Genomic DNA, 14,944 nt, shown 5'->3' on the forward strand with positions numbered 1-14,944 from the left:
CTTTCTTTCGGAAAAAAGCTTTTTTTCATTCCTCTGCTGCTTGGAAACTGATTGCTCCTGCTCGTGCCGCCTGCATGCAGCCACAGCTGGGGAAACTGGAGGTTTCACGTGGCGCCCGTCAGACTTAATACCTTTGGGCACAGGCAGCTCTTGCCTCTCCCTGGAGTCACCAATTCTCTCTGTTCTGCCTGTGTAAATGAAACGATCTGGGGCTCTTGGAGGTGACCTGAGACTGCATCCCTGTGTTGTCACAACTGGAGAGGGCATTAAATGCTTGTAGCCCAGAATGAAGTTTAAATAGCAGTAATCGGCATTAATATGGTTTGAAGAATTGAGTTGTTGGGTATTTTTATCTTAAGTTTATATTCAATTTCAGTAATTGTGTTTAAGGGGGGGGTTTATATTTAATCTTAAAAGATCAGTTGTGAAAAAACAAAAATGCTACATGGGATGATTTTTACCATTCCCCCACCAGTTTGTCAGAGCTACAGAGTGACTCTCAATGGAAACTGAAGCTTGCCAGCTTAGTTCCAACTGACCTCCACGTAAAAAGTAACTTAGATTTTTTTTAGAAGAGTTTGGTTTTAGTAATGTAGATGTCCAGTTTTGCTGAAATAGTACTTACACATTACTATAAGTGGCTGTGGTTTTTTATTAGAAAGAGAATACAATAGTAGGTGCTATATAGGTTCTTATATCCCGCTGGCCTCTCTGACTTTGAGTACCTCCCATTTGCGATGGCTGCACAGCCAGTATCAGCCACCTGCTCCATTTCTCATCTTGTCACCAAGATGCATCTCCTAACCCTTTCATTACTGCAAGTGCGGTGCTCTAAACATGGGTCACATGCAAGAATTGCACCTTTCCTCTCCCTCTTAGATCTGTAGTGACCTTTATTGTCCCCAGGGGAGCTTGTTCCCATGCTTCTATGGACCACTCCTTAGGAAACGTGGTTTCCCTCGCGGGTGAGTTTTACCTACCATGGAAAGTTCCACTTTGCCAAAAGAACAAAATTAGCAACCGTTTTTCACCTGGTGCTTTGGGCAGTCTTTCAACTGCGTTTGGAGATATCACAGTGAAATAATCCCACTAGCTGAAGCTGAGTGTTGATAGTAATCCAGTATGAATCGGACTGTTAGCAGTAATGGAAATTAACTTGAGGAAAGCTGAACCGAATAGCTTCCTGCCCCCCGAAAAGTTGGATATTAACCAGATGCAGCAATTACAGAACATCTCTGAGGATGCTGTGGGCACACCAGCCTTTATTCTCCATTCTTCCTTAGCATTTTATCTCCCCTCTTAGCATTCGGCTGCAGTAACTGTCAGACTCGATACTAGAGCATCTGCTCAGGTGGCAGTCCTCTTTTCCTGGCAGTTCCACCCAAGATGTTAAAAAATAATACTAATTGTCCACGTGGTTAGGGTGGCTTCTGACCACCCAACGAGACCTATGGTGAAGCCGTGGAGACCAGTCCAGGGTTGTGCTGCTGGAAGCCCAACAGAAGAGTTGGAAGTGCTGGACTTTCTCATGTGCCATGCTTACGATGAATTTTTTCCCCAAAATCACCCAGCACGATTTTTCGCTAGCAAAATTTAAAAAAAAAAAAAAAAAAAGTAATAAATTTTAAAACAGACGGAGGCAGGCTCGCACGGGGCTTGCAGGGCCCCGCCTGTGTGCCCGCGGGCGGCGGGACGGGCGTCCCCCTCCCCAGCTCGCGGAGGCGCCGCGCCGGCCCCGGGCCGCCGCCGCCGCCCGTTCCTTATCCGCTGGCGCCACCTGGCGGCCTGGGGCGGCCGCCGGTCTGCCGGCCGGGTACCGCTCCCGGCAGGATGATGCCCTTGAGCCGCGGACGGGGGAGGGACCTCGCTGCTGGTGGAATCGGAGTTTGGGCAGCAGCTGCAGCTGTGCTCGCTTCCTCTGGGCTGCCCGAGGCGTGGGGCTGTTCGCTCCGGTGAACTTCCCCTACTAACTAAACTGAAATACAGTTGGGGACAAGCACCTTCACGCTTTAATTACACTACGTGCAATTCCAGAACTTAGCAAATCAGAGCAGAAATTTCGAGTCTTGTGGAAGGGAACAGCCCAGTGATAGCAGCTTTGTCCTGATGAACATCGTCAAAGGCAAGAAATCCTAGCGCGATCTGCTTTTTATTATAGGTGAGTACTGTGTAGATGGCTTAGGAGAACGGTTTGAGGGAGTTAGCTTCGGCACTGTTCTTTCATGTGTGAGCAGCCTTGAACATCAGGTGGCTGTAAGTAAAAATTGCTTTAGCTGTAAATAAAAGTCACAGAAGTCTCACTCCGAGCAGCTTCAGAAGAGTTGCATCGCACTGGCCCTCTCTGAGGGTAGTTGAACCACATGCGCTTCCCACTTGCTATTAAGCATCCAGTTGCATCTGAGCAAACCTCCAAGGAAAGGTCTCATTCTGGAAGAAAGACTTCTCTTTAAAGAACAGCTAAGAGTGAAATGTCTGTACGAGTCCTCACAAAGACATTAAAATTCAGGAAGTGTCATGAAGAAATGGCAAATGTGCAAGGTGATCTTCCCCACCTGCACCCCCAGCAGCAAGGCTAAGGAAATCTTTCCTTTGCAACCAATAACAGGTGGAAGTGGAGGGCTGGAAAATCAAAGCTCAGTTGTGTGGGGGCGTCTGGATACGAAAGGATAAATCTAATGAAAATCTCTTGTGAGAAATCAGAGCAAGGCCTTCACTTCTGTGAACACCAACGCGGCGAAAATTGAAGGGACAAAGCTGCCATTTCCAATTGACCATTGCCATGGAAACAGCCTCCCGGTGTCAACAGTTGGTGGAGCGGGATGTAGGAAGCAAGGCTGGCTTTCGTTCCCATCAGCAGGGCTGTAGGACAAAGGACCCAGTCGCGCTACGGTCAGCGCTTGTAGGATTTTTAAAGTGTTTTGTGTCAGTCAGGAGCAGCCGAGGGCAGGACTCTGATGCAAGGGTTTGCAGCGGGCCGTCCAAGATACATCAAGAGGGAGAGGCAAACAGATACCTGACCTTGATTATTCCAAATATTCCAGCTCTGTCAGTCTATCCAACTTATCTGTTTCATGTGGGAGATGTCATCATTGTTACTCAAAAAACAAAAAGACGGGCCCTTACCTGTCAAAATGGGGCAAAGGAGCAGCACATAGGGTATAGGGAATGGCTTCATTATGTAGGATACATATGCATATATGTGTAAGCTGTGTTGTACATGTGGGATACAGAAGAGCAAGAGCTTGGGAATAGAAATAGGAAGCGTAGAATGGATGAAGTGGCATGGATGAAATGGCAAAGAGGAACATCGAAGAGCATTCAGAAAGAATGAAATTATAAGATTTAAATGTGGGAAGGTATTTTAGGGAGAAGTTTTGCTTAGGGTGGAGGAAACTACAGAGAGGGAAATGGTTGGGGTTTTAGCCATTGGTGGTGTTCGGTCTAGCCTGACGATGAGGCAGCAAGGTAGGCTTGAGGTGATGGGGAGAAGGAAGATAATCTGCAAGACTGGAGGACTGCAGACCCGGTAATTGTGGAGGACTGAGTACCACCAGCAGCAGAAGATGGCAGAGATAGCCAGGGTGTTGTAAGAAACCTGGACAATCCTATTTTTCTATGTACGAGTTTCCTTTGGCTTCTGAGCTGCCTTTTTGCTGGTAATCTAGATCATTTTTCATTCCTTTGCTCATGTGTCCTGGTTTTGGCTGGGATAGAGTTAATTTTCTTCCTGGTAGCTGGTATACTGCTGTGTTTTGGATTTAGTATGAGAATAATGTTGATAACACACTGATGTTTTAGTTGTTGCTGAGCAGTGCTTACACTAAGTCAAGGACTTTTCAGCTTCCCATGCTCTACCGACTGAGAAGGCTGGAGGTGCACAAGAAGCCGAGAGGGGGCACAGCCAGGACAGCTGACCCAGACTGGCCAAAGGGATATTCCATACCATGTGACGTCATGCTCAGTAGATAAACGGGGGAGTTGGCCGGAGGGCAGTGACCACTGCTCGGGAACTGGTTGGGCATTGGTGGGCGGGTAGTGAGCAATTGCATTGTGCATCACTTGCTTTGTATACTCTTTTATTATTATTATTATTATTACTACTACTATTTTACTTTATTTTAGTTCAGTTATTAAACTGTTCTTATCTCAACCCACGAGTTTTCTCACTTTTACTCTTCCGATTCTCTCCCCCATCCCACCAGGGGGGGCAGAGGGTGAGCAAGCGCCTGTGTGGTGCTTAGTTGCTGGCTGGGGTTAAATCACGACATCATGATGGTCAGACAGAGTCCTGACAGCGCTAGTGAATGGGGAGCTGCTGTGCCAATATTGGAAGGTCGTTTTTATTGTCTTCGTTTCAAAAGGGAAGAAAGAGAAAAAAGGTGTGAGCCCACGCTCACAAAAAGAGGTTGGAGGCATTTCTGCTAGGAGCAGCATTAGCACTCTGAGTCATGGACCTTCCTCCAGCTTCACTCCTCCTTTTCAAGCACCCAGTGGAATACCAGTAATTCTCCCCGGCTCTGCTGCCTCAATGCTACAAGCACTGTGCAGAGGGTGCGTGACAAGGAATATGTTGCTGCTGTAATGCAGCAGCTTTTAGACTCGTTCGTGCTATCATTGGAAAGGAAAGCGTTGGAGCAGTTCACAGCTTTCATTTTAAATTATAAGGAAATGCAGGAGGAGTCTGAACAGAAATCCAGATTAAAATACTTCCCAGAATTTTGGTTAAGCTTCAATCTTTTTTTTTTCCTTTTTGTTGTGTTCCTACGTTATGACTATATTTAATCAAATGTAGTTCTACAGTGGTTTCACTTTTTGAACCACTAAGAAACAGGAAGAGTGTGTGTGTGTGTGTATACTTTTTATTAACCTTCCTTTCATAATGCACTTTCTTCCCTGTAGAAATCTCCTTTCCTGCTGATTCGTTATGTGTCAGGAAGCCAAGCGTGACATGTTAAAAGCCATCTTGATAGTATTTGGTATTCAGTACTAACAACTCGCCAGCTCACAGGAGTTTTTCTTTAAAAGGGGGAGGGAGAAAATCTGCATATTGGATATGCCAAAATAGTGGATAATTTGCATTAAGCATCCAGACGTTCTTTTTTTGCAATCTGTCACCCTTCACTGGCTCTTTATTTTATAACCTTCATAACATATGGGGAGCATAAGCACTAAAAAAATGTTGCACCACGTGGACAGAAGCTGGAGCCAGAGCCCTTTAGGATCAGCTGGAGCAAGGCTAGAGAAGGACCTTTCCTCAGCAGCAATAGATCCATGATGGGACTTTGTTATGCTGGAAAGATCTGAAAACAATAGGCATGGTATTATAAGTATCCAGCTATAAAGCTGTTTGTTATTTCTTAGCTTCCAGCTCACACCTTGATTCAGACTTAAGAACCATCATCATGAATACACAAACCATGAAACATGATTCACTTACCAGACTTCCCCCCTGTAATAGGCTTCTCATCATGGGATTTAGCAGCAGTAGGGAGCAAACTCTGACATACTACTGTAAAATAGACTTTCTATACCTAGCAACACATATGTGAGCTCACTTCTTTAGCAAAGCATTTCTGAAGTAACCAGAAATAACTTAATGCAAAGTTTCTCAGTAATAATTACAGTTCAGTAACTTTATATAGTCTAGCTGAAAGTATTCCAAATACATTACTGCATTTTAATCTCACTGTCAATGTATTTTTTGCAAAACTGCTATTTGAAGATCACTTATTAGGCATAACATCACATGTGACAGAATAACGTACCTAGAATAATAAAATGAATGCGAGTGGAGGTACTGAAGTGGTAAGCGTATATAAACTTAAACTTAGACATAATAACAGATACTGAGTGTTAAGAGGAAATTCAAAATTGTGAACATACTAGAAAGCAAAACCTGTTGGGTACGATAACAATAAATGTGGTTGTCAAGCAAGCATAGAGGGACTCATTACTAAACTAACTGCAGCACTTTAAATAGTGATATGAGGAAGAATACTTGTAAACCTTATTTACAGTTTTTCTGCAAGTTATCCGGCCCAGCCAATAAAAATACAAATTCTGTAATATAAAACTAGACCAAGATGAGATGCTGTTAGGCAAAGTAACATCAGTGGGTGATGAGGCAACACAGCAACAGGTGATAAAAAAAGCAATAAAACTGCTTCACAGAGCGGATCGAGGAACTCTGTTCCACTGGCTGCTTATGACATACTAAATAAGCAGCATCACAGAGGAAAATAGGAGATTCACATGGTATCTTGCCTCTTTGACAACGGTCATTAGCTGTCATAAATGTGCCCTCATTTGCTTCTGATCTTCTTGCATGAAGCAGCTCACAGCTTGTTGCTCCAGAGTCTGCAGATACTTCTGGCTGTATAGCGATTATCAGCCCAATGTGCTGTTGCCAGCATTTCATGACCTCGCATCAAGGACCTTCACCACGCAGGGGTCTGTGTATCTGTGTATTTAGAACTTAATCCTACAAAGTTGAAGCCTGTGGGACTTTTAACTTTGATTCGGTATATTCTGGTTAAGGATTTTAGAATACTATGTGCAAGGAACATGCTTTGCTAGAGTATGACAAAGACATTCCTGAAAAGAAGCAGCTCTTCAGGCCTGAGCTACCAGGCATGGGGACATCTTGGAAATGATGTTGCCCCCAACCAGCGCTTTCCAAAATCTGCAAGTGAGCTCTAGGGCATACAGAGGATAAATAAATAACATGCGCATATAAATTGCTTAGAGAGATGTTAAAGGAGACAGAAGATGCTTTGAGTCAGTTATTATGGAGAAAATATTTTATAAATGCTATTTCCATTGTAAGTCAGGTTGAGAATATCACTGTTATGTGAAATTCTGCATCTAAAAAATTGAGAGGGAGCCTTTATTCAAATAATTTATGTGCATGCAGTTTAGCATTCTTATTTAAATAGCTAACAAACCAAGAGAGTTCCCAAGAAAAGAGACCTTCAACTTGCAACTTGTTCTGCAACGTCACCCTCCTGTCCATTTTCCCAAATTACTAAAAAGTTGTCCAAGTCTGAGGAGGAACTCACACAGTGTCTGTTAGTGACTCCCAAAAAATGAGTCAGTCTTCACTGCTGCCAACCAGGATCTGACGATGAAGTCCTGGCAAAAGGTTTGTATTTGCTATTATACTGGCATATTTTTGGCTGCTGATTTTATTATAAAACTAACTAATTTTGTTTTCATATTGGACAGAAAAAGATTCCAAAATGCTCCTTGGAATTGTACTGTTTTACTTCAATGAAACACAAGTATTCTGTTGCTTTCAGGTTTTTAATGAAGGTTACATACGCTATTCAGATAGTCCTTACAATTTTTAAGCTTAGAGAGCCACCGTTAACAGCAAACTGAAACAGAGAAAGATATTCTACTGAGGTTTTTTTCCTCTGTATGTACCTAATCCAGGAATTGCATTTGGAAGCTTATGGGTATCAGGGAGCAGAGAATAGCAAAACAATAACCATTACTGTTGCTTTTTATAGGTCTCCTTCATTTCTGACAAAAAGCAGCAGGAATGGGTTTCTGCTGTTCTTTCGGAGTGGTTTTTGATGGTTTCTGGCATGTTTTTGAAGTTTCTGATGGGATGTTTTACTGTTCTCTTCGCAGTTCATGGCATTAAGTGGACATGCAGCAATGGAAACAGCAGTTCAGGGTTCTCGGTGGAACAGCTCGTGCAGCAGATCCTCGACAGTCACCAGACCAAACCACAGCCTCGGACACACAACTGTCTCTGCACTGGTACCTTGGGTGAGTACCTTGGGAGGGCACAAAATGATAGCAGCTTAATGTAGACTTGGGGTAGGGTTTGCAGTACTGAAGTACTGAAAATGCTGTATTGTGAAACGTTGAGACACAATGAGCTCGGAGGTGACAGAAGAAGTCTTGAGCATAAAAAGATGCAGCTGGAACTTCTGGAAGAAACGTCAACACTTTAACGTGCAAGTTCCAATAAATGCTCTCTATATGTGACCTGCTCAAAAAGGCATATTCTTTTCTACGTGCTCAAATTTTGTTACCGAAGCCTCAAAATTTGATGATCTTCCAACTTCACCCTCTGAACTCCTTGCCCTGCAGCCTATTTTGCTGAAAAAAATGGGCTTAGGTGGTTAATTACAAGGTATCACTGGGATAAGACAGGTTTTATTTAGGTATCATGAAAATACAGGAGATTGCTTTTCTGTTAAAGAAGATGGCTTTGTTTTGAGTAAGACTACAACAGCAAGAAACAGCATCCTTAGTATTAGCATTTTATAGAGAGAGTGGGAAGCTGAGTGACTCACTTTTCCAACTCATCTACTTTATAGTAACCCCTTCCTAGTACTTTGGTCAAGTAAAATATATGACACGTTAATTAGTCTTCAGCAAAATTTATAAAGGAAAGCTGTCAGTGCTTCAAAGGGTTTATTTTTTCTTCTTTTTTTGGGCAGTTGCATTATACAATCAAGATTTAAGTAAGAATGATGACCTCTGAAATACCTAAGTTTGGATTAAAATTCAACCCTTAAGGCTCAGCATTTGATCCAGGCTTGCAGATCTGAACATGAATCCTTTTATTCTTCCCTTTGATGTTTTGTCTTGTGCTAAGTCTGCTGCATGCTTTTTAACATAACAGTATCGCTTTGTTTTGTAACGGCTTGCACATTGACACATACAGTCCCAATTCCTTACTGTCATCCGCAAAGACAGCAGCGTGAAAGCCTCTCCCTTGTTCCTGTTCATCTCTATACCCAGGAGAATAGAGAGATTTAATATTGCATTTAGTCTCAAAAGCACTGTCCTGAACTACTTTAAGCGACCCGATTCAAATCTTGAGCACATAATAGAGAAGTTCCCCTTCAAGGGCAAGGAACAAAAGATATAGTAAATTGCAGCGGCTACACGGATGCTTTATGTTACCCAGAAGATGGCATTTATAACTGTAGCCATTAGCTATAAGGAGGAGGTTTCTTTCCCCCTTTAGTCATTATACAGTACCATAATTAATGTTCTTACCTCATTCTAAGGAAAATGAATCAATTAAGAAAAGAAACATCAAAAATTCATGGGCTGTTCTTTAAACAACAAAAGCAATCCCTGCACCAGAGTTTGTGGCTAAGATGCCTTTGCAGACAGACTTGTTTACTTCATCCTACCTGGTTTCCAAGCTCCCAGGAACTCAAGTGATGTTCACCTTCTGTCAGGCCACTAAAGGCGCCAGCTGGTTGAACCCCATGGAGGGTTGTCTTCTGGTGACCTTTGCTTGAGCGTTCTTCAGCCACTCCGATACTAATCGTGCGCTCTACGTGCAACCTCTCAAAGTACAAAATGTTTATCTGTCAGCATATGAACAGCTTAGAACAAGAGAAATGCATCACCATCCTTATGGGACGGAAAGCTTTCTTTGTGCTGGCTAATGTACTACTTCTTTAATAAGTTGATTGGCAGCTGTAATAGACACAATGATGACAAGAAGATCAGAGTTGCAATCTAGGCGGCAGGGTGATGCCAGGGACAGGAGCATGATATGGCATCTGTCACCTCCAGATTACCATTTAGCATCCAGCCCACGAGAGCAGTTGTCAAACTACCCATTATCAGCCAACGTGAAGAGCCGAGCATCTGTGTCGCAGGGGCCTGAGGTCTTGTCCGTGGTGCAGATGAAGCAGGGCCTGCGAGGTGGAAACCTTCTGCCACAGCTAACAGCAACTGCACTCGCTTTGCAGACTTTGCACTGAGATTGGACATGTTTAAATAACTCCAAAACTTGTTATACATGCTGATTCCTCTCCTCCTAACGTGTTGTCTGATGGGGCAGGGAGGAAGAGGGTAGGTGCTATGTGGGGTGAGGGAAAGGGTGCACACGCGCCTGTTTTGAGGTTGCTGTCATTGCATGCAATGGATCTATGCATTAGATGGAAAAGGAGCTGTAAATCTGGCATTGGCGAGAAATTAATTTTATTTCCAAGGTCTCTCTTGCTCTCTCAGATGTGTGCTCGCACTCTCTCACACACACATGCATAAGCACAGCTCTGCTTTGCTACAGCCATAAGATACACAACTAGCATCATCTTAATTTTGTATTTACTGAATGGCAAATGTTGTTGTTTTCTGGCACAGGGGCAGGAAGCAGTGTGCATCACAAGTGTAACAGTGCCAAACATCGCATCATATCACCAAAGGTCGAACCAAGGACAGGTGGGTACAGCACTCATTCAGAGGTACAAAATAACGATGTCTCTGAAGGCAAGAACGAGCACAGTCATGGCAAGGCCTCCAGCCGAGAGAAGAGGAATGGCAAAGTGGCAAAACCGGTGTTGCTCCATCAAAACAGCACTGAGGTTTCTTCCACCAACCAGGTGGAGGTCCCTGACACAACCCAGAATTCTCCTGTGTCCATCAGCAGTGGATTAAATAGCGACCCGGATATGGCAGATAGCCCAGCCGTCACTGGTGTGTCCAGTATGGCTGTAGCATCAGTTATGGGAAGCTTGTCACAAAGTGCCACCGTATTTATGTCAGAAGTCACCAGTGAAGCTGTGTATACCATGTCACCCACCTCTGGCCCAAATCAACACCTTCTGTCCTCAGATGCAGCTGCACAAGGACTGGTACTTGCTGTGAGTTCAGATGGACACAAATTTGCTTTTCCAACAACTGGCAGTTCAGAGAGCTTGTCGATGCTACCCAGCACTGTGTCTGAGGAACTTGTGCTCTCCACAACTTTAGATGGAAATAGAAAAATTCCAGAAACCACCATGAATTTTGACCCAGACTGTTTTCTTAACAATCCCAAGCAAGGGCAGACTTATGGTGGAGGAGGTATGAAAAGTGACAGCATCAGCACCAATATAAGGCAGTCACCCACAACGGAACGTAGCTTCAACTTCAATACAACCCTCACAAAAGAAATTAAAACTGAGGACACATCTTTTGAACAACAGATGTCTAAAGAAGCATTTTCCTCCACTTCTGCATCTAACACTCTCACCCTCACTACTGGTTCAGGTTTGCTTCCATCTGGAGGAGGTCTAAGCCCAAGTACCACCCTGGAGCAGATGGACTTCAGTGCCATTGACTCCAACAAGGACTATTCTTCCAGCTTCAGTCAGACCGTCCAGAGTCCTCACGTTCATCAGACCCCTTCCCCCAGCTTCTTTCTGCAGGATGCCAGCAAACCTCTTCCCCTTGAGCAAAACACTCACAACAATTTGAATGACACAAGTGGCTCATTTGTGAACACGTTAGGAATCCCCAGTGTGAAAACAGAGTCCTCATCCCAAACCACTTCCAACTGTAACGGCACAGTGGAAACCAGAATAGAGTCCACCTCTTCTCTCCAGCTCATGCAGTTCCAAGCAAACTTCCAGGCTATGACTGCAGAAGCTGAAGTTCCCATGGAGACCTCCCAGCAGGCGGAAGGGAATGAAAATCTACTTAAATCAGGGGATCTTCAAGCCTGCAGCACAGAACACTATTTGCAGCCTGAGGCCAACGGGGGTATCAGGAATGGGAACAATCTCCCTATTCTCCAAGGAAACATGGTACAAGGACTCTATCCTGTGGCCCATCCCAGCTTAAATAACTCCTCCAACATGGAGCTTAACTTGGACCACTTTGATATCTCCTTCAGCAACCAGTTTTCTGATCTAATTAATGATTTCATATCGGTAGAAGGTGGGAGCAATGCTCTCTATGGACACCAGCTGGTGTCAGGTGACAGTGCCGGACTGTCTCAGCCTGAAGACAGTAACAGAGCAACCTACAACCAGGCTGAAATGTGCATTCCTTGCTGCAGTCCTCAGCAAGCCAACATGCAGCTCAGCAGCACAGAGAACGGAGCCAGCACGATGGCGTACATGCATGTGGCTGAGGTGGTCTCAGCAGCTGCGGCACAAGGCACTTTGGGGTTGCTACAGCAGAGTGGGCGCTTGTTCATGGTGACGGATTATTCACCAGAATGGTCTTACCCTGAGGTAAGTCTAGGGCCTTTACTCATTAACGTTTACTGCTTTATCTTTCATTGCTTTGTTAATAAGGGCTCCCAAGAACTGTTTCGTTAAAGCTTTGACAAGGCTTTTAAAATATTTCTCTTAGAAGTCAGAGTATCCAAGGCCATTTGCATGTCTGAGTGTACTTTTAATTAAGCACTTCATTACCCTGACAGGGCCCTTCCTTCACGTAGGAAGCATCCGAACAGAAATGTTTTGTTTCACTGAAAAGCGAAGTATTTCCCACGATGGCTTCATGGTGCTACCTAGCCACGTTAGAGCAATAGAGTTTGCAAACTGGAGCTGATCCTTAAATCTGGCTCTGATGTTCTTGGTAGAATAATTCCTGACTTGCATTGCCTTAATGAGTTCAGCATTTACTTCCATCCCACAGACTATCCATAATCAGTCGCGTGCACCCCAAGTTAAAAATGTCAGCAGCACAGACTTCTCTGACGTGAAGGAATGCTGGAGGAAAGAGGCTGTTTTGAGCCAGTAATGGAGAGGCAGGTTGTTTTGAATAAAAAAAATGGTCTTTTGTGTTTTTGTAAGCCCAGCTTTGGAGCACCGTTGTATCTGTTACCTTACAGAGGTGTATAATAACTGCTCAGGAAAAGATCTCTCTAGTGCTATCTGATTTTCAGTCATGTAATACCACCCCCAGTAAGTGTACATCTGACACCACTGGATGGCAAGTTTGCTAGTGGATGAGGCAGCAGAAATATGCAATAATAAGCAGATAAGGTGGCTTAACCTTCAGCTGAATGATCCCATGACAGCTCCGGGACCACGGTGTTACAGGAGCAGGTGATGAGTTGGTATTCAGTGGCTCTGAGTTCACATGCTCTGCAATATGGGACTTGGTGTGAAAACATGGGTGTTCACTCTGCAGGTGGAAAGAAACTGAGGCTGCCAGAATGCAGGAATGGCCAATGGACACTGATGAATAGCCTCCTTCAGGAGCTTCTGCCCTCCTTTTAGCTGCTCTCTCTCTCCAGACAAGTCCATTGTGGCCAGCAAGATGGCGGTGCAGGCTCAGGCACGGTGGGCAGCTGAAGGCATCCCGCCACTAGTTAAACCACAACACAGCCTCACCTGCCGTTTGTGCAGTCTGCAGCTGACAGGGAAATCTGGGACTTTCTGGGGCAGGAGATGCCCAAGAGCCTCACCTCTGCCAGCTGCCAAATCAAGAGTCCTCTCTCAGAGACAAGGTGGTTGCTGATCATCTACCACTCACCACCAGCTGGAGTTTACCTTCTCTTGGTCTTGGTGGAAAACTGGGTCTGAATGCCAGTCTTCTGCTTCTCTGGAGTATAATACAAGCTGAAGTGTCAGCACTGTGGTGGTCACTACCAGTGTTATCTAACTGACTGGTTAACATGGAACAATAATGCAATGATGGTCTGTTAGCAGCTGAACCCAGTTAGGCTTCATTTGCAAGAAGCACAGTATTTCGGGGGCATTTGGCTATGTTGGGCTACAGATGCTGCTTCTGCCATACTTGTTGTCCAGTCAGTCTGATTCTTGCTTGCTTGGGTAGAAGGTCCCAAAAATCAACAAAAAACCCCTAACAGCAAACCTCCAGTCTTTCTGGTGCAAATCTTTCTTTTTTGCTGCTACCATGGAAACCTTTTTTTTGTTATCCATTGCTACACTAATGAATTGTTCAACTCCTGCTGGCAGAGCTTGTTTTACACCTATTTTATACAGACCACAAGGCCTAATCCATCTGCATAGACTCACCAGAATGTTTTTCAGAACCAGCACAGGTCCAGGATTGCTTTCTGGTTGCATGGATTCATACCTGGAGCTTCAGGTTTTGATTTGCAAGCAAGTCAGAGCAATACCCCAGCTATTCATTTTCTTTATTTGCTAAACGGTATTTGCCGCTCACATTGTGAACTCAAAGAGGATCAGAGAAGCCATCAGAAGGAGTGCTCTCGTCTCCAAACGAATTCTGCCGCAGATGGACGGGGTTCTTGGGACCCCGCACTGCTGGCTGGGCATTGGGGTGACTTTGGCTTCCCGCGGCGTCACCGCTGTCACCCGGCACACGGTTGTAAGCGTTCCCCGCAGCGGGAGCTGTGTCCCGACTCTGGCCGGGGGTGCGAGGCCGCCGGCCGCGGTGGATCCGCCTCCCGAGGGCGGGCAGGCCGCGCTCCCGCCGGCGGCCGCCCGAGGGCAGCACGGCCGCGGGGAAGGGAAGGGGAGGGACGCGGAGGAGGCCTGCTGCGGCACCAGCCGGGTCGCCCCGCTGCCAGCGGAGAATAATCTAGCGGTTGCGGTGCCCGGCAGGGAGAAGGCCCCTCTCCCGGCCTCGCCTGAGCGCAGCCGCTGTCAACTGCGGAGGCCTGGCGCCGCTGGGGTGGCCCCGGGTGGCCCCGCTCCCAGCTGGGCCTCTGCTGCCCCGGGAGGAGGCGCGGGGACCCGGTCCTGCTCCTGCAGGTCTGAGCGGGGATGTAGCTGGTGCGTTTCCGCGCCAGCAGGAGAGGCAGACGCTAAAGGCTTCCATTGGGTCATTCTCATCTTCAGCACATGAGCCTGACAGGACCTTGGCAGGGGAAGCAAGGGGAAGGGTCTGGGACAGGCTTGGCCCAGGGTGCCAGAGCTGTGGTCGAAGGACTTCGCTGCAAACACAGCACTGTTCTGGGTCACCCCATTGATGTCATGCTTCCTTATTTAACGCACGTTCCTAGTCCCCAGAAAAGTGCAAGTTGTGTGATTGCTGTTTTAGCTGAGAACTTCCTACATCACGGTCTGTCGGATTCATGGTCCAGCTCCTCTCGTGCTTCCAGTTGTGACTTTGGAGGCAATGTGTCGCCTTTTGTGTCCTATACACAGTCTTCCATCCCTATCAGCAGGGTCAGGGCAGTGATGGCAAACATGCAGCACGCTTGCCGTGATTGACCTGCGGCACTTTTCAATGGCAAGGAGACAAGCCTGGAGCC

At 45.7% G+C, this 14,944-nt stretch overlaps 1 protein-coding gene across 6 annotated transcripts in view; it reads left to right on the top strand.

The window, feature by feature from the left end:
* CAMTA1 (calmodulin binding transcription activator 1) overlaps nucleotides 1-14,944 on the top strand; it is a 330,817-nt gene that overhangs the window by 268,944 nt on the left and 46,929 nt on the right. For all 6 annotated transcript variants that reach the window (XM_076356070.1, XM_076356072.1, XM_076356073.1 and 3 more), the window contains 2 exons: nucleotides 7,636-7,776; nucleotides 10,126-11,981. In XM_076356070.1, coding sequence (XP_076212185.1) covers nucleotides 7,636-7,776; nucleotides 10,126-11,981 — 1,997 coding nt within the window. The remainder of the gene's footprint in view (nucleotides 1-7,635; nucleotides 7,777-10,125; nucleotides 11,982-14,944) is intronic.

The sequence above is a fragment of the Aptenodytes patagonicus genome, chromosome 19 (assembly GCF_965638725.1).
Source record: "Aptenodytes patagonicus chromosome 19, bAptPat1.pri.cur, whole genome shotgun sequence".
In the NCBI taxonomy this organism is placed as follows: Eukaryota; Metazoa; Chordata; class Aves; order Sphenisciformes; family Spheniscidae; genus Aptenodytes; species Aptenodytes patagonicus.